This window comes from Amphiprion ocellaris, chromosome 15 (genome assembly GCF_022539595.1).
Source record: "Amphiprion ocellaris isolate individual 3 ecotype Okinawa chromosome 15, ASM2253959v1, whole genome shotgun sequence".
Lineage (NCBI taxonomy): Eukaryota > Metazoa > Chordata > Actinopteri > Pomacentridae > Amphiprion > Amphiprion ocellaris.
In genome coordinates, this window is record NC_072780.1 from 16,051,920 (window position 1) to 16,074,862 (window position 22,943).

The 22,943-nt window shown below is 41.6% G+C and overlaps 1 protein-coding gene across 1 annotated transcript; it reads right to left on the reverse strand.

The window, feature by feature from the left end:
• Nucleotides 1–224: 224 nt before the first annotated feature.
• On the reverse strand, nucleotides 225–22,114 carry LOC111562451 (SNF-related serine/threonine-protein kinase-like). Its single transcript, XM_023260970.3, has 8 exons — nucleotides 21,902–22,114; nucleotides 17,376–17,671; nucleotides 16,000–16,218; nucleotides 13,735–13,981; nucleotides 6,582–6,723; nucleotides 4,468–4,680; nucleotides 3,991–4,125; nucleotides 225–2,999 (listed from the first exon to the last, which is right to left on the reverse strand). The coding sequence occupies exons 2-8, from the start codon at nucleotides 17,496–17,498 to the stop codon at nucleotides 1,697–1,699; spliced, it is 2,382 nt and encodes a 793-aa protein (XP_023116738.1). The 5' UTR covers nucleotides 17,499–17,671; nucleotides 21,902–22,114; the 3' UTR covers nucleotides 225–1,696.
• Between the last annotated feature and the right edge of the window lie 829 nt (nucleotides 22,115–22,943).

Sequence of the window (22,943 nt, forward strand, 5' to 3'; positions counted from 1 at the left end):
TCAATATAAGATCTTGGTAGAAAATTAATGCATCTCTGGACAGAAATAAATGCTGTGACATTGCAGAAGCTTATCGAAATGATGCTAAGGTGAACGTGTGTCATTCTCAGAGCTAAAGGCAGTCCAGTGAAATACTAGAGTGTGCAACTTTTTTTTTGGACGGGCAGTGTATAAACTGTGGAGGTGCACATCATCTTGTACTCAACCAAAGCCAACAAACACACTTCCAGTTTCATTCACATCATTTGATTTTAATAGATCTCTATCATATACATACAGTACAATATGCTCAAGACAGATTTTATGGCACATCCATTGTTGTTGTACATTTTGCAGTCGCTGGTATTGCTGTGAGGTTACAGTAAAGTGACCTTTTGAATTTCTTACGTAGGTAGATACAACAGGTGGCTTGACCTCGGTGGGTTAGGAGTAAGGTTGCTACAGCAAAACACATGCACTGTCAAGTTATATATTCCACTAGGGGTGGGTCACACATCCAGTTACACAGACCGACACTTGAAGGGGCGGTGTTGTTATGTTCTGTTCAAACCCCTTGTTGTTGTTGTTGTTGTTGTTGTCTTGGAATACGCTACAACAGTGGCTACTGTGATCCTGGAAAGCTACTGGATATACATGGCTTGGGTTCCACCCAGCACTCAATTTTTCTTCCAGTCAACATGAATTGAGGGCCAATTTGATTTTTTTTTTTTTAAACTGCATGTTTAATAGTTATTTTGTGTCAGATTTTAATTCTTTTTCAACCACCAAAGATATTCCAGCCCTGGGTTTAACCAAAACCTTGAATATCCAGTAGAAATGAAGAATAATGGTGGATAAGGATCTAGTATTCAGGTTTCTACTGCAATACAACTTTACCTTTAATACTACGGGTACAGAGTACTGCTAGGATATTCACATATGTACACATTCTGCCGTTCAGCTGCAGAGGCTTGACAAGTGAGTGTGCGTTTTCTTTCTGCAGAGCATGTTCAAGATAGAAAAATAAAACAGTGATAGACTATAAAATATTGTGTGCCACCATCATACTTAAGTGCTGCTGTCCTTTGTCACCCTGTACTTGTCCTCATTTGAATGAAAACACAGTCACAATTTAACTCTTTCAGTCGGAATTTAAAAAAAGATAAAATGATTATTTAAAAAATAATAATTTAAAAATTATATTAAAAACGTCATCAAAGTACAACAAAAAATATGTAACATGATATTAAAAACTCAACTTTCCCTTCTATCAGCTTCTCAAAGTGACGTAGGAGTGAGAATTGTGTACATACAGTATACTGTATATAACTGTGTAAAAGCAGGGTTGTGAGCACTGCCTGTATCCGTTTCCATCGTTAATGTCTCTTATTCAAATACACCAGCAGGCTAAAATGTCCCCTCAGTGTTCTGTTTGATCTGCTGAAAGTGCTTCACAGACTTGGCATTGCACCCAATCTCCTCTATGGAGATTTTTTTGTGTCTCTAAATGTGCAATTTTGGCATTTGGCCTTCTCCCAGTTATCCACTGTTAAGCATTAAACAAAAGAAAACTGCAAAAAATACAAAAAAAAAATAAAAAAAAGAATTCATGAGCCAGTGGTGACATAACTGAAATGAAAGCCGGATAATAAGGGATGTATGAATGTGAGTGGAGGATTGTGAAGGAGCAGCAGCCGATGGAGCTGCTGCCTCCCCTTTAAATGACCTGGCAGCAGCTGTGTGGGGTGGGGGTGCAGAGCAGACCCTCTTTGGGGCTCCGGTGAATGTTGACTGACAGAGTTTTGTCGCTCAGAGGCATCTGCAGCACGCGGTTCTTTATGTTCCTGTGGTTTTCCCTGGCCAGGTCCAGCTCTCCCAGCCTCAGGGTGCCTGAGCAGGGCCCCTCCAGCAGGGGGTCTGCCAGAGCATCTCCCAGCGGGGGCTGCTGGTAAAGGTTCCCTCTGGGTGAAGGGCCACCCAGGAGTGAGACCTTATCCAAGCTGCCGGTGGAGCCTCCCATGCACATCCTCCACATGGGGCGGTCCTGGGAGTCCCCCCCGACGCCGCCGCTGCCGCCGCCACCACCTCCGCCTCCTCCTCCTGTCAGGTTGTGGAACTGAGAGCTCAGACACAAGCTCATCAGCTTTAGGCTTTCCACCAGACCGCTGGCAGCTTTGGCTGTGCCCTTACCTTGGCCTGACCCTGATCCAGGACTGGCACAGTTGGAGGGACTGCCCTGTCCTGCCCCCTTCTTCTCTCTGTCCTCTTTCCTCCCTTCTCTTTCATCCCCTTGTCCATCTACAGTTACAGTATCTGGTTTAAAGTGACTTTCTGTGTCATCATCACTGGTCTCTGAGCTCGGAGTGAAAGTGGCAACCGGAGCCGTTACACCAACGGTATTGGGTGATGAAATGAGCGTTGAAGGTGATGGTATCCTAGAGTTCAGATTGAGGCTGAGGCTCGGTTTGGGCGGACCGAGTCCATACAGCTCCCTCCTCTCCTCCTCTTCCTCCTCCTCTTTCTCCTCCTCGTGGATCTGGTTGAGAACCGGAGCACTCATACGCGATGTCAGCCGATTCCCGGAAGAAGATGTGGATGACGATGAGGAGGAGGTTTTGGAACGAAGCACCACCTGAGCAGGCAGTGTGGAGGAGGAGAAACATTTGTCTTCTGCCCCCTCCTCTTCCTCATCCTCTTCCACACTGAAAAGACTGGGGCTGCGAGGTTTGCAAGGGCCCAGTGAGGCCAGAGAGCTCAGCCTGAGGGGGTTGGAGAGGGGCTTTGGCAGAGACCTGAGCCTCTCCTGGTTCTGTCTGCCAGGCTGCTGCTGGCTGGATGCTGGAGTGTGGTTCTCCTGCCGCTGGGTGAGGTCCAACAGAGCGGTTTTGGGCCTTGGGCCTTTGTGGAGACTCTCAGCACTTCGAGCAGGGGACTGGGGCCCCCCAGGGTGGGAGATAGCTGGACCTCCCAACCCATCACTAACATCTTGGTGAACATCCACTCTGGTGGGCCAAGACTGCCTGTGAAGGGTTAAACACAGGGTTTAGTGGTTTGAACTGAATTAGCAAAATGGTATACGTACTGTGTATGTGTTTTTACATGCTACATGTTCATGAAATTACAAAAATACAAAGCTGCATTCAGACGCTAGTTAGCTTAGCATTAAGACTAAAAGCAGGAAGAAACAGCTAGAATGTCTCTGTACACAGCTGAAAATTATAGCTAACTCTACTTAAAACCACAAAGTTGAGCCAGATTAGCATGTCACTGCATTATGCTGTTAAAACAAACTTCTTCTGACTGCTTAAAACTTGAAACCCAGTAGTGTTTCAGTTGACAGAAACCGAAGGGCCAGGTGGCAATAAAGTGGAACAGAATGAGTAAAACAAAAATATTAAGCCACTTTCAATCCTGTCATACATACTGGTTGTATTTACTGGAAATATTCTGGACAAACAGTATGTATAACAGTAGATTGAAGTATTGCAAGGCCGTTAAAATTCTGCACATTATATGATAAGCACCAGGAGTTTAACTACCCCTGTTTGTTCCCAGCCTATATTTGGAGGCCGTTACTTGTTTGTGTCGAATATCAGTGTATATGAAAACAAAACCTTGAGTGAAATCCTCTTTTATTCTCTGTAAAAGTAAATTAACCTGCCGCTGCAGTGACATAACTTCATATATTTTTAGTCAGCCTGCTTTATAAATATTCTCACATCTCCTCATTTTTCCTCACTCTCACTCTCTCAGGAGAGAAAATATACAGCCAGTCGTTTGTTACTTTTTTTCAAGATATTTTTGGTAGTACATCCCTGACAGTGTTGCTGATCTGCAGCCTCTCTTCTATTCTCAGTCTGTCCTTCATTCCCTGCTGGAAAAAAAAAGGGCTCCGTCCGTCCATCTGCTGTCAAACTTGTTTTTTGGAGACTGACAGTACGCAACACTGCAGAGGCAGCACTCTGTCTGTCTCAAAGAAATGTTTGTGTGCGTGTTGGCATGTGTGTGCACCTGAACTGGGCCTTGCTGGGGCTGGGAGATCGAGTCTGGCTGTGTTGCTCCTTCTCTTGTCTCTCCCTCAGCATTCTCTCAGCCAGCAGGAAGTAGGTAGCTGTAATGTGGTTGTACTGGTTGGACTCTAGAGCCCTGAAATGATAAAAGAGATACATCAGTTTGAATTCCAAAACACACAAAAGTATGCACACACACAAACACTTCTATCATCACGTAGATCGGCAACACATCGCGAACGTGACTCAAAAGTAAGTGACGGCAGTGGAGATTTAATTTGACATGGCAACAGCTCAGATTGATTGCCAGCTGGCTGTTAATGGCAATTAAAGTGTTGACGACACTCAATTAAGCTTCAGCAGGACGAATGAACCATGACGAATTTTTGGAGATTACACAGGAGAGAATAACCGGATGTTAATTTATGGAAGCGTATGTGTGTAAGTGTGTGTTCATGTGTGCCAGAGGGACACGTACTCAGTTATGGTGTCTCTGTCTGCGATGCCCCCCAGCACCATGCGTTGAATAATAGAGCCATGCTCCTCCTCCGACAAGCTGCGATGGGACACCAGAGGAGTGGACAGCTTGGTGGCCGGGGAGGGGTCCACACCTTGAAGCCACTGGTGGCCCTCGATCTGCTCTAGGGTCGCTCGTTTCTTGGGGTCCCTCTGCAGCATGTGGCCTATAAGACTGGAGGGAGTCACAGCGGAGATTAGTATTATGAACCAGCTGGAAAAAAACATCTGGTCATTGCTGTAAGCATATTCAGAAACACAATCAGTTCTTTTAGCATTTGCGGTAATGAATAATATGCTTATGGCACTGGCAAAGTCATAACCAAGGTGTTCTACTACAGGATAATTCCAGTATACTACAGCGTGAGACGTTTTTGCAGTTTTGGTCATCTTCCTTATCTGTAACAATAAAGTTGTAATCATGAACCTAATTTCTGGCTTTCTGAACATGGCAACATTGCTAAAAACTGGCTCAAGCAAAATTCTACATTAGAAAAATTTATATTTAATTTATATTTATAAGAGAAAACAGAGTTGAAAAGTCAAATTATTAGCCAGTTGTCGACAATCTCGGTTCACCTTGGCCTAATATGCTTCCCATTGTTGCCAGTATACAGTTTTCCTGTGAAATGAGGCGCTGTAATTTACAATTCAAGGTACTTTTGGATTTATCTCAAAATAAGGTGGCTCTTATTGTGTACAAGAATACTGTTACAGACAGAAATAATGGCTACAAAATGAAAAGGAAAAGACAGCTGCAGCAAAACAGAATTATTATAATGGATGTGCTTTACACCTACATGAATAAGACTGAGCATGCCAGCTGGTAGCCATGCAGCTAATGAATGACTCAGCGATTATCAGGCATTACCTGATGCTAATCGCCACTGTTCTGCCTCAATAAAAGACGGCCAAAAACCATATAACCAAGATCAAAGTTGCAATTTTTTTTACCATTTTCTTTGAAATCAGGTAGTATTTAGTGCCTAGTCTACATCAGCTTTCCGTTTTTGTTCATTAAGTTAAAATCAATTGAATTTTATTTATATAATGCAGATCCACAACATGTCAACTCAGCGCTTTGCATAGTAAGGTACAGATTTCTAGATTTTTAAATGGTCACAGATCTTCTTGTATCCTTTTACCATCTTTAAGAAGTCTCACAATCACATTTTTCTGGTAATTCTTCTAGTCTATCATACAGACACGGCTCATAGGTCCAAAACTGAGGAAGTTCTGGTGTTCACAAGTCATTTTCTAAAAAATGTTTATGCATTTAGGCTGATTGGATATCACAGGTGTATTCAGGTTGGTTTTAATCATCGCAGGTTTATTCACTTTAGCATTGAGTTTCTACATTGGTGCCTCTGTTTTCAATACAGTCTTTGTGAAGTTTTAGTCTTTGATTGTTCATAATGGGAAATATTCAGATTATCAATTTAGAAAAAAAAATGCTATTACTTAAAGCTGATGTACCTGAGATGTATTCATACTTGAGACTCATTGAGAGGTTGTGCTCACCTCTTTTTTTCAGCTCTCAGTAGCACACATCCAAAAACAATACCCACCCAGGCCCTACTAACGTCACCGACTAAATCATTCACACAAATAGGAAGAACTACTGATTCCCTAAGGCCACATGGGCAATAGATTGGTATGAGGGTTCAAATAAACAAGCCACGAGCCAGGAAATGTGCCAATATTTGAAGTCTCAAAGTCAACATAGCCAAATGAAGCCGTGTCCGAAGACAATACGTGCTTTACGACCATTCGAAATGTATTCAGCAACTATTTTGGCCCCGCTCTGCTTTGACGCATTGTTAAACCCTCACGACGGTAAAAATAGAAGGCCAATTTTAAAGGGTGCATTAGATACACTCAACGCAGCACTGCATCTCTGGTGGAGCAGCTGACTGCAGCACTGAGTGAAAGCAGGACAACGAAGAGCAGCAGAAGACAGACCGCTCAGCTCTCTCTCTCTCTCTCTGCTCTTTTCTTCACACATCTATAAACATGAAATATGCAGCACCTGCAGAGTACTCGGTCCATCTGCGTGGGTCTGTGCATGTTACTCACTCTCTGCATGCATGGGAGATGTGTGGAGGCACTGTGTATTTGCAGTCCATGATCATGGTGAGCGTCTCACTGTCGTTAGCCTCCTGAAAGGGAGGCTGACCGCAGACCAGCATGAACAGGATCACCCCCAGACTCCAGATATCTGCAGAGAAACAGAGAAAATACAAAAAAAATCCTTGAGTTCATTAAAAAAATGACAACAAAGTGTGATTTTTTAAAGGAAGATGGCCACAGAAAGGAAAAAAAATAAAGATGACTGTTCAACAAAGTGAAGCAAGCAAGTATGTCCTTTCTGCTTAGTGACCTATATATATGTATATATATATATATATATATATATATATATACACACACAAAACAAGAGCTGTCCTCCCCACAGTTCAAATGAAGCATGAATCATATTCGATCAGAGCCATTTCCATAAATATGTACTAACTTAGGACACATCTGTCTAACTGAGGATGAGACTCCGCACTGCAGCCCGCCGCCAGCATCATGCTCACACATGAACACGCCTGCATGCACTCCCACACACACGGCCCACGCAGAAAAGTGGGTTAACGTGTTCATCCGTCACAGCTCCGCACAAATGCTAATTTTATGGAACAGTTCTCCGGGTCCCATTAGCCATTTTAAAAGAGCAACTTTGTGCTCGAGGCTTTCACAGCTGCTCTGGTCAGCAGGATGGTCCACTGACACACATTCAGCAGCCATGTACTCACCACCACAGTAGCACAGACGCACACAACCAGTGTCTCAGTCAGTGTTTTGACCTCGTTTTTAGCAAAAGTCAGCTGATTCACAGTGTGGCTTTTCTATTTTAAAGATACAGTAAAATTAAAAAAAAAAAAAAAAATGCATCAGTAAGTTCTAATTTTGAGTCCCTGTGGTAATTCTTCAGTTACCTCTTTAAATTAACTAGTCAAACGTGATTTGGGGCGACTACGTAACAGAACATCACAGCAGGGAATGTATTTAAGTTAGTAAAACTGTTCACATTTTCACAGAAAGTGACCAAGATTTCATTCATCCATGTCTCATTTATCTTCCACATCTTGATCCAACAATGCTACTGAGGAGGATGATGAGCGGGGGCCTCTTGTAATTAAACCCACCCACATATTCCATTTTACTCCAATACACCTCACATTACAGAAACTAATGACACACTACCTACCAGCTGACTGTGATTTTGAAGCTGCAGTGATGGATTTTTAGGTCGTTAGCAATAACAGAAGATGTTGTAAACACATTATTGATGCATTATTGATGGAATACAGTTGATGCCCAATAGTCACGCTCTCTTTAGTTCTGTTTTAAGGCCTTTATTACTACAAATCTGGCTCCTTGTCAGCTAAGTGATCCACTGTGCTCACTGAATGCTCTAATGGTTCGTAAATGGTTTCTCAGAAACCTCTGATTCTTCAAAGAATCTTTTTATTTAGGGGATGGTTCCTAACGTACTTTAATTAGAAAACTGTCAGAAATTCCCATTACAATTGTCTCAAGCCAGCAACAAAATATTAGTACAAAATATCAAATTCAGTATAATGAAAAACCCAGAAATGTTTCAAATTCTTACATTTAGAGTTACATTAAAGTACCCCAAATTATTGTCTCTATAGCTGTTTAATACTTTTTACTTTGGAACACAAAGGTCTTTATTCCCCTTTACAGAGAATAGTTTTGTGTTTGGCCACTAAGTCTATTGGACTTACATTTAATGCCGTACTTGTCTGTCAGTGATTTGATTTGAGGTGCTAAATTAACCTTTTCATATATGACCAAACAATACTTTGACCAATGTTTCTTTACCAAACCAAATGGTTCCACAAAGAACTATCATGAAAATGGCTCCTCAAATGACTTATTTTATTCTAAAGTTCTTTGGAGCGACATTTATAGTGCCAAAATGTTTGATTGTGGGATTGGACGGTTCTTTGAGACACCTTAGTTCTGTTTTAAAGAACTGTTTGCTGAAATTGCTCTTCGAAGAACTTCTTTGCTTTGCGGAACTACAAGTCTATGGCATCACTGCAAAGAATCATTTTTTGCTCTAGACAGCGCCTTTATTTTTCTAAATGTACTAGAGCACGTTAAGTTTGTGTGTTAGTGAGTCTATGAGCCGTTTATCAGGACTTTGCTAACAATGACTGCCTGCAGCTGGAGGTCAACGAGAGCGGTGAGAAACAATCAAAACAGCTGTGAGCCATAAAACAAATACAATGAGGTGAGCGATGCTAAGAAAAGATACAGCATTCCTCCACAGGCAGGAAACTGATGAGTGAGATGAGAATTCTTAGTGAGTTTGTCACTGTGAAAGACACCTTTTATGCAGCACACAGTCACTTGACTCAGTGTTAAAGTAAAAATCCTGGTTGGTGCAACTTTAAAGCGCTAATTTTTCATTTTTTTCTTCTATATTTTTAGGCAGATTTGTTTTTAGTTCTGTGTGTTTCTAACTGCTGCTCTTTTACACTACACTCCACTGTTTGATCACACCAAATAACAATGTCTTCTTCCTTTTAGCTCTGCAAATAATGATGCGTGTTCTCCTGTAGCGCCGGAGGCTGCAAGGGCCAAACACCCATCTGTACCTCGAAATATCAAAAACGGAAAGACAGAGCAGCAGATGTACCAATTATTACCCAAACAAAACCATGTGCTCTTGCAACTTGGATCAGTTTGAGATGTAAAATGCAGGGGGAAAAAAGGAGGTAAACAGAGTCTAAGTGGGTTTGTCTTCTTCGTAATTCTCCCTCTCAATTCAGTGTGCCAGGATGCGCTGTAGATTTCAATCTGGTAAATGTTCCACTTTACTGTGGGTGGCGAGTATTTATTGCTCTGAGGCTGTGAAGGAGTGTTTCATACCGCTGATGGAGGCAACAACTGCTGCTGCAGTCCCCACCACCACCACCACCACCATCTTACCCCTAGCCAACGTATCCTAGCAACCGCGACCCTGCTCCCTCTTCACTTGCGTCAGCGGTCCGCCAAACTTCCTTCCTCAATAACTTTATTTATAAACCAGATGGCTTACACGTCTCTGGATAAACACCGTTCACGTCACCGCACATTAGCATCATTTGCGCTAACGACGCTGGCTACTTAGTGCTGACAGCTGGAAGTGTAAACATCCCTTTCTGCTGCCCTGCATTGCATTTTAACACAGTCGTTTCCGTAAGATAACCAGTAACCAGTCCCTCGTGCACTGACACTGTGAACCCTGAGGCTGAGTGGACTCCGAGTTCAGCATCCTGTCCTGCTCATCATTACACAACGTGTCTTTCTGAAAAGAATCTTTCCATTTGGCCCTGTTCATTATGCACACATATGCTCTGAATTATGCATGTGCCCAGGATATGTTCTTTGTAATTGCTATTAGGTAGGTTATTTTTTTAAGTGCATCTTGTGCTTCTAGAAGAGGAAATCTAAATTTAACTTTCCATTTACTGAAGACTTAGAGGAGGGAGCCTGCACACTGGAGAACATCAGTAAGAAAAGACAGCACTTATTAGCTGATCATCAACTGTTCAGGAAAATACACGTCTGTGGTTTCATATAAGTTGTTTCACATACTTTGGTCTTTGTTCTCTAAATGCCTTTAATTTCACACAGAGTTTGCTTTAAATCGGTCAGAGGCTGGAATCAGCACCTGTGAATGACATTTACCCTAAACATCCCACAGAAGTGTTTAGTGAACTTCTAGGTGGTCCTGATTGGGGCTGAACAAAATGAAAAAAGAATTATGCAATTGTTTATGAATGATATTGGGATATTAGTCTCAATTTCAGTGAGAATGATATTTTTTGTATTCATTTTTCCATTGAAACAATTTTTCAAAAATGACAAAGTGCTTTTTGCTGTGGGCTGCACAGTGGCTTGGTGGTTAGCACCGTTGCCTTTCAGCTAGAAGATCCCCGGTTTGCATCCCGGCCTTCCTGGAATCTTTCTGCATGGAGTTTGCATGTTCTCCCTGTGCATGTGTGGGTTTTCTCCAGGTACTCCGGCTTCCTCCCACAGTCCAAAAACATGCTCAGGTGAACTGGTAACTCTAAATTTTCCGTACGTATGAATGTGAGTGTGATTGTTTTGTTTGTCTCTATATGCAGTCTTGTGACAGACTGGTGACCTGTCCAGGGTGTCCCCTGCCTTCACCCTAAGTCAGCTGGGATGGATTCTAACTCCCTAGTGACCCTAATGAGGATTAAGTGGTGTATAGAAAATGGATGGACTTTTGCTGCACTCTGTACAAAACAAGCATATTCCTTAATGTCTGGACAACATGATTTGCAGGCCAGAAGATCTCATTATAATACTCCAAGTAAAAACTGTTGTGACACAAATTATCTTTATCAAAAAAAATCACAGCTCTTGAAATTTGGATACTGCACTTGTCCATATTGCAATAATGTTTCACTCAACTGTTCATCTCTGGTCTTGATTAAAAATGATTAATTGATTAAACGACTGAATTTGCAGCTATTTGGATAATTGATTCATTATTTCAATAAGATACAACTTCATTGTCAACACTACACTGAAATTCATTTTGTACCCTAAAGGCCAACTTGTCAACACTTTTGACCCTTTACCTGAACGCGTTCATTCTCAACAATCATGCAAACGATAGTTCTACAACACAAAAATCTCATTTGATCCTGGTTAAGTAGCAGAACAGATTGATGTATTAGAGTTCTTCAGCCTAATACATTTAAACTCCCTCTTTGGTCACTGATTTGAATCCCAAAAAGTCACCTCTGTGTATCCATTTTACATGTTTTTAACTTCATGAAATATGAGAATAATCCTTCTGTGCCGTAAAATTGCTCTGTTGCCTCCTTTAGAAAGTGCAGATCTATGAAATTCCTGCTTCTCTCTCCAGCCACCCCTCCCCACTCGCTGCAGCTCGAGCACACCAGCTCACCTTCAACTGCTCAAACATTGTAAAACTAAGTTGCACAATGGCAGGTTGCAACATTGGAGTAATTCAGCTAAACACGTTCTAACGGATTCAGAAAAGTACAGGAAGTCCCACCCTGCTTGTTGACAGGATTAGTTCCTTGGATTTCGAGACTGTCATTGACACATTGTAGTATCAAGGTGGAAATACTCAGCATATATGTATTCCAGCATGTAAAAAGCACCACATGGACACGATAACAAGGTAAAAAAAAAAACTTGATTTTCAACAGAAGGGATCTTAAAAGCTTTAAATTGTCTGTTTAGGGGTAAAAGGTGTTGCTCTCTATTTAACAAGTACTAGAGATCAGAAGAGAAAATACAATTCTGAGCATGTTCTTGCACTTTTTGAAGATATTCTAGAGGTTGGCCAATAATCCCTGAGCCAATACAAATAGGGTATATAGCTTGGTTTAGTTTCACAGACAGGCTGCTAAACCTGGAAAAATCTGGCAATTAGCTGCAGAAATTCTAAGCCTGAGCCGAGAGTAAAAAGAAAGAAGTCCCAAAATTCAATAGTTCTCACTTTTCAAATGTAAATATTTGCTCATTTTAATACTCCTTTGTCAAAACCAATTCAATATTTCTACTTCTGTTTGGAACTGGGGAAATTTAAATTGGCATGTTGACTCTTTTTTTGACATTTTTTTAATGATTAGTCAAGAAATTAAAGTCCAGATTAATCACTAATGAAACTACTTGTTAGTCTATATACAAGTCTGAGAGAAGAAAGATGAAGAAGTCGTATTTGTCTGCAGGAAAGAGAACATGACACCATTAGTAAATGAAAGCAGCTTTTTTCCGTTTCTATTTCTGAAGTTTGGAGAGTCAGCTCCTGCTAATTGGCTCTTTCTGCACAATCTGAAAAACTGACTCGCATTTAATCTCAAATTTATTGCAGCGCTTCCTCAAAAGAGCACCGAACTCCAAACAGGAGAGGGAGCCGGGTGAGGACAGCCTCTTTATCTCCGCAACAAACTGGGCCGGCCGCCACCTGGCACGTCACCAGAAGAACTCAGCGCCCTGCAGACTGTCAGCGGGTACCTTGGCAGCGATGCAACGCCAGACCAGGTTACCTCAAAGCCCCGAACATCAGGGCTGCCGGCCTCCATTTAGCCCCGTTCCACATCAGACTGCAGCGCTGATATTACATCCCGGCTGGGTGGATAATCCCCGCAATCAAAACATCATCATCTCAGCTGACTGAACAATAACGCACAGGTGGAACTAACACTCCAGAGAGCAGAACACACATGTGCACAGGCCTTCGGCTGGAAGCCTGACTGCACAATGGAGCAAACAGCACACAGTCGCTCTTATTACTCCACTTTGAAAATATGGAAGCTGCTTGGCAGAGCAGGAGTGAAGGCAGACAGAAGGAAATAACCACTGCACATGCATTCAGTCAGAAAAACAGAAAATGCTTCTCTCTTGCTCCTGCATTTTTTTTTCCCGCTTTGGCTCTGACGCAGTGGCCTCTGGGTAAATAAGAGGGACTGCTGTTGCCTTTTTCTTGCTCTGTCTGTCCTCTTCTTGTTTCTCTCAGATCTCTTTTTTTTCTCTGTGCTTCTCTTCCTATCTTTTTTCCCCACCTCAGTCTGCATGCTTCTGTTTGATTTCTTTTCCATTACAATTTAATTTAATATCTAAGCTGTGGCTCAGCGAGGATTGGCGCTGCTATGGATGAGGAGAAGTGTGACGGTGACGCTGCTTCAGGTGCTTGGATGCTTCACCACAGAAAGAACCAATTTCAGTCGGATCTTATATCAGATTTTAATATACGCTGAGAGGCCACGACTGTGAATGAAAGTCAACTGCAGGCAAAAATACACTGCAGGCGTGAGGCTGATCATCTATTTTCAGCATGTTGTGAACTTTGAGCAGCTCTCCTCCGTCTATCAGCTGCCTGATAATGCTGCCAGTGTGCCAGGTCGTCTGCAGAGTCCATCCACAGTACTGTAGGCTCTACTGTACGGTCAGAGCTATCATACTCTGTGATATCAGGCGACAGAGTGTGTGAAGGTGAAAGCATGAGTTAACCGGCTGATAGAGGACAGTATGTCCCACAACCTGCTGCTGGGAACACACTGGACTGTGACCTGACACACAGTCCAACTCCAGTAAAAGTAAAAACTGTGCCAGACTTAAACCAAGCACTGCACAACCCTGAACTCTGAACCTTCAGACTTACCCACAGCAGGAGCGTCATACTCGTCCCCCAGCAGTATCTCGGGAGCAGAGTAGGCCAGCGAGCCGCAGGAGGTGTTCAGTTTTTTCCCAGGCTGAAACCGGTTGCTGAAGCCGAAGTCGGTGAGCTTGACGACACCCTGCTTCTCGAAGAAAACCACGTTTTCCGGCTTCAGGTCCCTGTGCACCACATGCAGCCGGTGGCAGTAGGAGATGGCGTGGACTATCTGGGCAAAGTAGCACTTGGCCACCTTTGGAGAGGAGAGACAGAAGTGGTGGTAAAGGATTGTGTCAGTTCAGTGCTCTGCTTCACTCTCAAGGGTTTCATGGAAATGTTCCCACTTTTCACTACTCTACTACCTACTCAGCATATAAACAGCAAACACACACAGTTAGGAACAGTTTTCTGGTGAAATGAGGTTTCAAGTACTGTGCAAACAAACAAAAAAAGCCACATCTTTCCAGAGGAGGTAGAAACTGAAAACAGAACTAAAAGTGAGCACTGGACTTCAAAAGTGAAAGCGGTCCGATAAGTGTGGGATATTCAAACAGCTTAAAATGGGACATGTTACTACTTGTGTCTGCTTGTTCAAGTGCAGAGGTGGAAGAAGTTTTTTAGATCTTTTACTAAAGCAAAAGTGTCAACAGTGCAAAGTAAAACTAGTCCATTACAAGTTAAAATCCTGCATGAAAAATTCTACTCGAGTAGAAGTAGATAAATGAAGTTAAAGTATTCAAGTAAAAGTACTGTTTGGTGCCTCCGATTGATGTATTATTATATTTAACATCAGTGTGTCAGCAGTATGTTACTGCTGTAGCTGCTGCAGGTTTGAACTAATTCCTATCCACAAAAAGAAACAGCAGGTAAATATTAAGCCTTTTCACACAATTAATGGAAAAGCAAAGAAGAAAAAATGAAGTTCTGTTATAGAAATCTTTCAGTTTCAGGATTTTTCTCTAATCTTTCATTTTTGCTGAGATATTGGATCATTAAAACATTTGTTAAATGAAACCATGTGAGAATTTTAGCGGGAAAAATCACTAGTTGGCAGAGCTGCTAACAATTCACACACATCTGTGACCTGACTACACACCGATTCTTACAAAGACCCAAAAAGGTTGGGAACCACTGGTTTCGTCCTTAACAAGAAAAGCACTCAGAGGGCACAGTACTCTACCAAGGCTACTCGCTGTATGATTTTGGACGGATAAGTCCCGATAAGTCCGCAGCAGTGGATTTGTAGTAGGATCGCGATCATGTGATTGTCAGCAGCCAGCTGACGTAGCATTTATTTGTAGTCATAGTTAGAGTGACGCTGTGCCGTTATCGCTCAATGATACAGAAATCTTTAACAAATCCGTGGATCCAGACTATAAGCCGCATCACTGCCAAAATCTAATCACTTGGTTCTTGTGTCATTTCTGACCTTCCCTGAAAATTTCATCCAAATCTGTTTTTCTGTTTTTGAGTAATGTTGCTAACAGACAGAGTAACAGACGGACAAACGCACGCCGATTGTCACATAACTCCGCCGCGTTCCTTGGCGAAATAACAATGTGTTGTATCTTAAAAGCTTGTTCTATTATTCATTATGTCAGATTATCGGTCAGATAATGTAGTAGAGTAGAAAGTACCATATTTCCCTCTGAAATGTGGTAAAATGTAAGTATATAATCGCACGAAATGAAACTAAGCACCTAAAATTGTACTTAGGTGCACTAATTGAGTACTTAGTTACAAGTGGCCAGAAAATCTGTTATTGCTCAGTGACAATAAAACATAAACCAATCCAGTGTATTTATAAAGAAGAACTTCAGCCTCACTGTGTGCTGGTAAGTGAATTTAAAATTCAATAAAAAGCTCAGAACCACTGCAGAGTTTGAGTTTAACTTGTAATGTTACAACTTTCAATGTCACACAGTTGCCTCCTGGTGTCTGGAATCCATTAACTTTAAAGAATCTGTATACGCAATGCATTGGTGAGCTTCTAACTACCTTTGAACCGTCCTTCACTGCATTCCCACACAACTTACTTCGTCTTCTCCAGAAAGGAACAGAAGAAATGCACCTATATTCTGTTCCCTGGACTCTCCTCCATCCCAGGAGAATTAATAATGACATAACACTTGTATTGATCTCCTTATCAGGAGTCCAAGGTCAGGGGCAGCTATAAAAGAGTAACTCTGAGGATAGCTTTACGACGTCAAGGAGACTTCTGCAGGTAAAATGCGCCATCATCTGCCTCCTGAAAGGTCTGTGCCTGCTCACCTCTTCGCTGAGGCCTCCGTCATGCTTCATGATGCAGTCGTACATGTCTCCTCCGTCGCCCAGCTCCAGGATGAGGTAGAGCTTGGTGGCCGTGTCGATGACCTCGTAGAGTCGCACCACGTTGGGGTGCTGCACCATCTTCATGCATCGCACCTCCTGGAAAAGGTGACCTCGCGCCACCGGGTCCAGCTTGGTCTTGTCTATCACTTTTACAGCGACCTGGAAGAGAGGCAGCGTTAGAGGAGCGGAAATGCAGTTCGCTACATGGTTATGGTCGCCAAAGGAATTCACAATAAGCATGTGATTGTGATATTTATAGAAAAATTGAGAAGTAAAATAATAATGTTCTCAGCCAAATTCATTTTAAGCGTTGTTTATTGTGAGTTTTGTGCCTCTTTTCGTAAGTTACACTCTAAATATGAGGGTCAGGAGGTGGAGAGAGTCTGTATACAAACTGTTTCATTCTTTAATATCCTGGTTATCATTGAGGATAACCAACCTGCTGTTGAGGTTGTGGCTACATTTGGACCGTAGATGCCATTCACGTTTGTGTGGTGCAGATAATAAAGTTCTTTTGATGTTTATCAAGCAAAAACATCACAGGTATTTAGCAGTTAATCTTGCCATGCTGGAAACACCTCGAGAAACAATGCAAAGATGCCATTCGCATTCATTCATAAAACATCATCACAACATGTTGCCAAATCAACCCACTCAGACCTTAGAGACATTAGTCACATGCATGTTTGCGGTCGCCCTTCTTTGGCATGTGTGCTTCTAAAGGTGAGGAAGAAGTCTTCAGCAGTGTGGTGAAAGTGCACTGCAAAAACTCAAAATCTTACCAACTCTATTTGTCTTGTTTTTAGTCAAAATGTCTCATCCCACTTGATTTTAGATAAATTCACTTAACAAGGGACATTACAGCAAGATGGAGGGACTTGTTTTGAGACAATGCATCTTAAATATCTTGTTAAGTCAAACAATCTTGAAATTATCTTGCTTTGAGTTGTATTTTACAAGAAAACTCAAAATAAGTTTAATGCATCTCAAATTAGGAGGCTACATGAAAGCAAAAATCGATTTTTGAGTGAAAAACTGCGAATTTTTTTTAGCATGTCCGGCTTATTTTAAGTCACCTTAGCTTGACAATTTCAGTAAAATATAGCTTAAAATAAGTTTTCCCAGTTAATTTTAAGCTCTCAATATTCTAAATATCATATTGTATTTCAAGAAATCTTACCAAGTCATTTTTTCCACTTGTTCCATTGGCAGATTTTTTCACTTATTTCAAGGTAAAAGTTCATTGAAATAAGTTTTTGCTTCTTGTTTTGAGAGAGGCATTTTTTCCAGTGTGGTTGTTTAGATATGAGCAGTACCTTTTCCCCAGTGAATACGTGGCGGGCCAGTTTGACCACGGCAAAGTGTCCGCGGCCCAGCGTCTTGTCCAGGTCGTACAGCCCAGCGATCTTCCCATCATGGTGACGTTTGAGCCCTGCCATGGCTGCTGGCGGACGGGGAGGGAGGAGCTGCTTTCTGTCGCCTGCCGGTCTTCAGCCGTCAGTTCTCCATCTCCCCCCGAGTCGGCTGGAGCTAGTGGTTTGTGTCTGATTCTAGATCAGCTGAGATTTGTGCAGCCAGCGCTCGGCTCAGTTCAGCCCCATCTTGTAGCGATCTGAGGGTGAGAAAGGGTAAAAACACAGGGAATGAAAATTCATCCATTCATGCTGAGAATGTAACACTCCAGCGAATCTGTGCAATAAACTGAACCACTGCTTTGGAAGTAATGCTGCTGCAGCGTGAACTTTTCTAATGAACCTCAAAACCACATCGTCTCTCTATTACTGTTCATCTCGGGCACCAGCTGGAGGAAGGTCAAATGTTCAGGCCACCGTGTAAACACAGACAGCCAGCAAAAACATCATCTGGGTCCTTTTTTAGTAATTAGTTCCAATTTACTTGCTGCTAAAACTGGAAAGGAAGCGTCCACAACCAGGTGAGTTGCTTTGTGTGGTTTTACATGTTGGTGTTTAGCAGGGATACAGTTCTCCATGGTCAACATTATTGGTGACTGATGTGGTTTTTTTCAAGGCCCATACCAATACTGATTATTAGTAAACCATGAGATCAATAATCAGTACCTGAAACTCATGTATTTTCTGAAAAATAAAAAGTCTTGATGTCAGAAGTAACAGTAAAACAAATTCCAACACAAAACTTGTCGAAAAGCCCATTTATATTATATACAAGTTTACTATTAAGAGAACTTTTCCACATACAGAGGGTCCTCGGTTTACAACGTCCTCGACCTACGGCGTTTCGTCATTACGTCAGAACTGGTTACATAGAACTAGTTGACAAGCAGAGCGGACAAATACGTCGTCACACGGTGTTATAAGACGGCTTTGTTTACATCCTCAGGTTGTGCTACATTCGCTAACTTTTTGCCCTTCATTATGGCTCCCAAGCGTAAGTCAGAGTCTTCTGATGCTTCAAAGAAAAGGAAAGCCATCTCCATGGGAGTGAAATTAGATATAATAGAACACCCGAAACGGGGCGAAACACAGATGAACATCGGTCAAATTGGAAAAACAGTGCAACATATTGTAGCTACCCTCTCTGATGAATGAGTAAGACTTTATCTGGTTCTCTGGTCGTTTATTAAACCTTCACACAGGCTACTGCGGGCCGTAGCCAACGCAGAATAACTACAAAAACCTGATAACTTAGCTCCAGAATTAGCCACTGTTCCCAGCTCTCTCTCACTGACTCTCAGCCAATCAGAGGTGAGCTAACCAAACATGACCACACTTAAGAGTAAAGGAGACATTATTTATTTTATTTTACAGACTTAAGTTTAAGGTTGTGTTAAGTCTAGTGTTACTATTAGGGCTCCAAATATCCATAATTTATAATATCACTTAATCTGTTGATTATTTGAACATAAAATGTTTAAAAGTGGTTTAAAACCAGATATTCATTTTAACAACTAACAATAGAAAACCAAATTTTCTGCAATTTTCTAGATTAAATTGCTCAAATGATTCATTGATTATTAAAACTTTTGCCAAGTAATTTTCTGGTAACTATTTTTTCAGCTCCAGTCAATTTATTCTATAATTTTCCCTTCCGTTAGTTTCTACAGTGACTCACTGCTACATAAAATTTGAATTTTCATTAATCACATTATGCTGCTTGACACTTTCTGCCCCTCGGGGATCAATGAGCTCAACTATTCCACACTAATTCTTTCAAATGTCGCCACGTCTGACCCTCCGCTCTGCTCACCAGCAGCTGCTCTCGTCATACAGTACGTTGCTTCACAGGCCTGATTACGAAACAGCGCCTGCAGGGGAGGCATGCCATTCCAATTCCAGGAATCTACCTGCGTGCCAAGCACACAGCAACGGCAGAAAACACACAACGCACAGGAAAAGAACATTCCAGGGAAGTGATCCTCCCTTAGGTGTGTCCCATTCACCTGAATTCCCAAAGACAACACAAAACCAAATAGCTGTTGCCGGGGGAACACACCTACGAACACAACCAGATACAGGAAGATGGGAGAAATAAAAGCATCTCCAACCCAGCAGCAGTCTGTGGTTGCCTAAATGGAACTATGAAAGCCTAAAAAGCTCTTTGGTGTTCTTCTGTGTGATCCTCTCTTGGAGGACTGTACCTGTGAGAAAAGAGTGAGTCATTCTGCTATAATAGGAGGCTGACATCTCTGTCTGTCTCTCGCTTCGTCTCGCTCTCACACACGAGGAACGTCGACTGTGCTGAACCCGTCGCCTCTTTGACACTGACAACATGTAGGCGCTGTTTCAAGAGCTGAAGCCGCGACAGGAGACGCACAAACACACACACACACACACACACACAGGCAGAGCTCTGACACACTGGTCTGATGAGAGGGCAGGTCAGCTGAGATGATGAGCTGGCCTCAGTCAAACCATCCGTGAATGGCTCACTCGCAGGTCTAAATCTGCGCCTCTTATTTACCTGAAAAGAACAAGCTTAAAGTGCAAGTAAATTAGAGAGCCAGATAAGCCTCCAGCCTCTGGGATCATGTGTACATACATGTAGCAGCCATGAGCCTGCTAGGTCAGTTGCGTAACCAGCTGGAGGTGGTGGAGGTGTATTGATTTACATGGTAGCAGCGCACATAAGCACAATGACACACGCATGAGGTCAAGGATCTGTTCTAATAGCCGATCCACTCTAATAGCTGTGAGATTCAAGATAAGAAGGGGGGAAGGAGGTGGTTGACAAATCTCTGGCTCACTGGAAAATCAGTTTCCTGGTCCATTTGACATCAATGTGTAAAAGATGAACAACTTTGTTCTCCCGCCTTGCAGATGGTAGGATTACTGGAAATCTAATGCACCAGGTACAAAGAGAACACGCTGCAAAAACTCAAAATCTTACCTAAAAGTCTATTTGTCTTGTTTTTAGTCAAAATGTCTCATCCCACTTGATTTAAGATAAATTTTCTTAACAAGTGACATTTCAGCAAGATGGAGGGACTTGTTTTAAGACAACGCATCTTAAATATCTTGTTAAGTCAAACTATCTTGAAATTATCTAATTTTGAGTTGAAGTTTACGAGAAAACTCAAAATAAGTTTAACCCTCTTGTTGTGCTGCGGGTCAAAATTGACCCATTTTAAAGTTTGAAAATGTGGGAACAAAATATATTTTCACAGTCAAACATTTGATGTCCAGATTTTCAACATTTTTGGGAAATCTTTGAACATTTTTTGGTGGAAAAAAAGAAATGCTAAAAATGTTTTGGTTGATTTTTATGTGAATGTTCTTAAAGAAAATATCATAATATAATGTAATCACTTTAGATATTTTTAGGATTTTTTTGGAAGGTTTTTACTCATTTTACAAGAATTTTCTTGCCACCAAATTTGGGGGATTTTTTTAAAAATAAAACTTTTAAGGGAAACTTTTAAGGAATTATTGGAATTTTCTTCCTGAAGGTTTTGCAAATTTTCTAATCTCAGAAACTTGGGGAATTTTTTTGCTGATTTTTTGGATTTTTTTCAGAGAAGGAAACAATATTTTTTGGTGTCCGTAAATGAAGACAGCAGGAGGGTTAATACATCTGAAATTAGGAGGCTACATGAAAGCAGAAATGGATTTTTGAGTAAAAAAATGTTTTTTGTTTTTTTTTTAGCATGTCTGGCTTATTTTAGGACACCTAAGCTTGACAATCCTGGTAAAATATAGCTTAAAATAAGTTTTCCCAGCTAATTTTAAGATCTCAATATTCTAAATATCATATCGTATTTTAAAAAATCTCACCAAGCCATTTTTCACTTGTTCTATTGGCAGATTTTTTCACTTATTTCAATGTAAAAGTTCCTTGAAATAAGTTTTTTTTTTTCTTGTTTTGAAAGGGGCATTTTTCCAGTGCAGACACTTCATGTGCTATGTGCACTTCATGTGTTCCATACGCACACACAATAACACAGCAGCACTGTAACATGCACTCCAACACACCATAAAGTTGCATCAGTCTGGAGCACCTTGAGTCTCCAGCTGGATCTCACACAGCATCACGTGTGATGGATGTAGAATTCAATACACTGTCAGCTAAACTGAGATAGCAAGGGGGTTTTAGTGTTCAAGCTGTTAAATGATCGTCCCCAGCCCATATGGGACCCCCACCCCCTTCCTCCTCCTCCTCCTCCTCCTCTGTCAGCATGCCTGCTGGCTGCATCCACAATAACATGACAGCGCAGAGAGGAGACCATCCTGCGCCAAACACACGGACAGCAACGCAAACAGAGCAGCACCGGAGGACGGAGGAGAAGCGAACGCTGGAATCCAACTTGACACACATACTGGTAGAGGGGCCCTCACCATCAGGATGCACGCATACAGTAGCTACTCACCACTGAGGGGTCTGAAGCAGCGTCCTCTCCGTTTGCTCTACATAAAAAAATAAAGCTGCGGGGCTCCGGACGCTGGTCTGCGGGTTTAACGAGCCTCAAACCCGCCGCCGTTCGCTCAAACACTCGACTAACCGGCCGCAGATTATCCCCAACCAGTCCCTGTGTCAATCTGTCACACTGTCAACTCAGCCCGTCTTTCCCTCTCGCTGCTGCGCTCCGAGCTGCGTCAAGTCAGCGGAAGTTACCCAGCAACGCAGGGCGCCCGCCTTCACAATAAAACCACAGAATAGTTACCGCATCTGTGCTTTAACAGCTGTGGAGAGTAAAAAGGTCACTCTACAGTGATGGAAAAAAAAGTTTTCGGACACCCTTAAAATTTTACACCATTTCAAATATTATCATTAAATCTTTTTGTGTTTCAAAGGTATGGCTGCATTAGACAGACAAACAAATACAAATGATATTTTTTTGTTTATTGTTTACAAGAAAAACAAACAAAACTAAATTCTACCAAAATTACCCAATACTCAAATATATTATTTTTATGGAGCCCATCAGTTTTAAATTTTTAATGCCTTTAAAAGAATTTGTTTAGTATTATGTATTATGTCTGTGATTGTACTAAAAGAAAATGCACTTGAAGACCTAAGAGTGATTCTTAATGCAATATTTTGCAAATCCATGGGGTGTCCAATAACTTTCTTCCACCTCTGTATATAAAATCAACCAAACCTGAAGAAAGCTCCTACTTAACCCCCTCAGAATCACATGACTGTTTTTGTATATATACATATATTTAATGAATCAATGTAAAATTATACCCTGACACTATTTATATGGCATTTTTGAGGCTTCATATTTTTTTAGGTCCAATAGCAAAACTGCACTGGTTTCATGTTTATGACACAGAACAATATAAACAAGGGTTGCTTCTATTACCCTGGATCCCATTTCTGATAATTCACCAGAGAAAACTTTAAAAAGTGCTTTTAAGGGCCATACTACCATGTGGTCCAACTACAGTATATGAAAGGTCTGATTT

Coding starts and splice junctions, on each gene's coding strand:
- LOC111562451 (XM_023260970.3), bottom strand. CDS start 17,498: ATGGCAGGGCTCAAACGTCACCATGATGGGAAGATCGCTGGGCTGTAC. Junction 16,219..17,375: donor ACGTATTCACTGGGGAAAAG/GTACTGCTCATA, acceptor CCTCTCTTCCAG/GTCGCTGTAAAAGTGATAGA. Junction 3,000..3,990: donor CCCAGCAAGGCCCAGTTCAG/GTGCACACACAT, acceptor AACCCTTCACAG/GCAGTCTTGGCCCACCAGAG.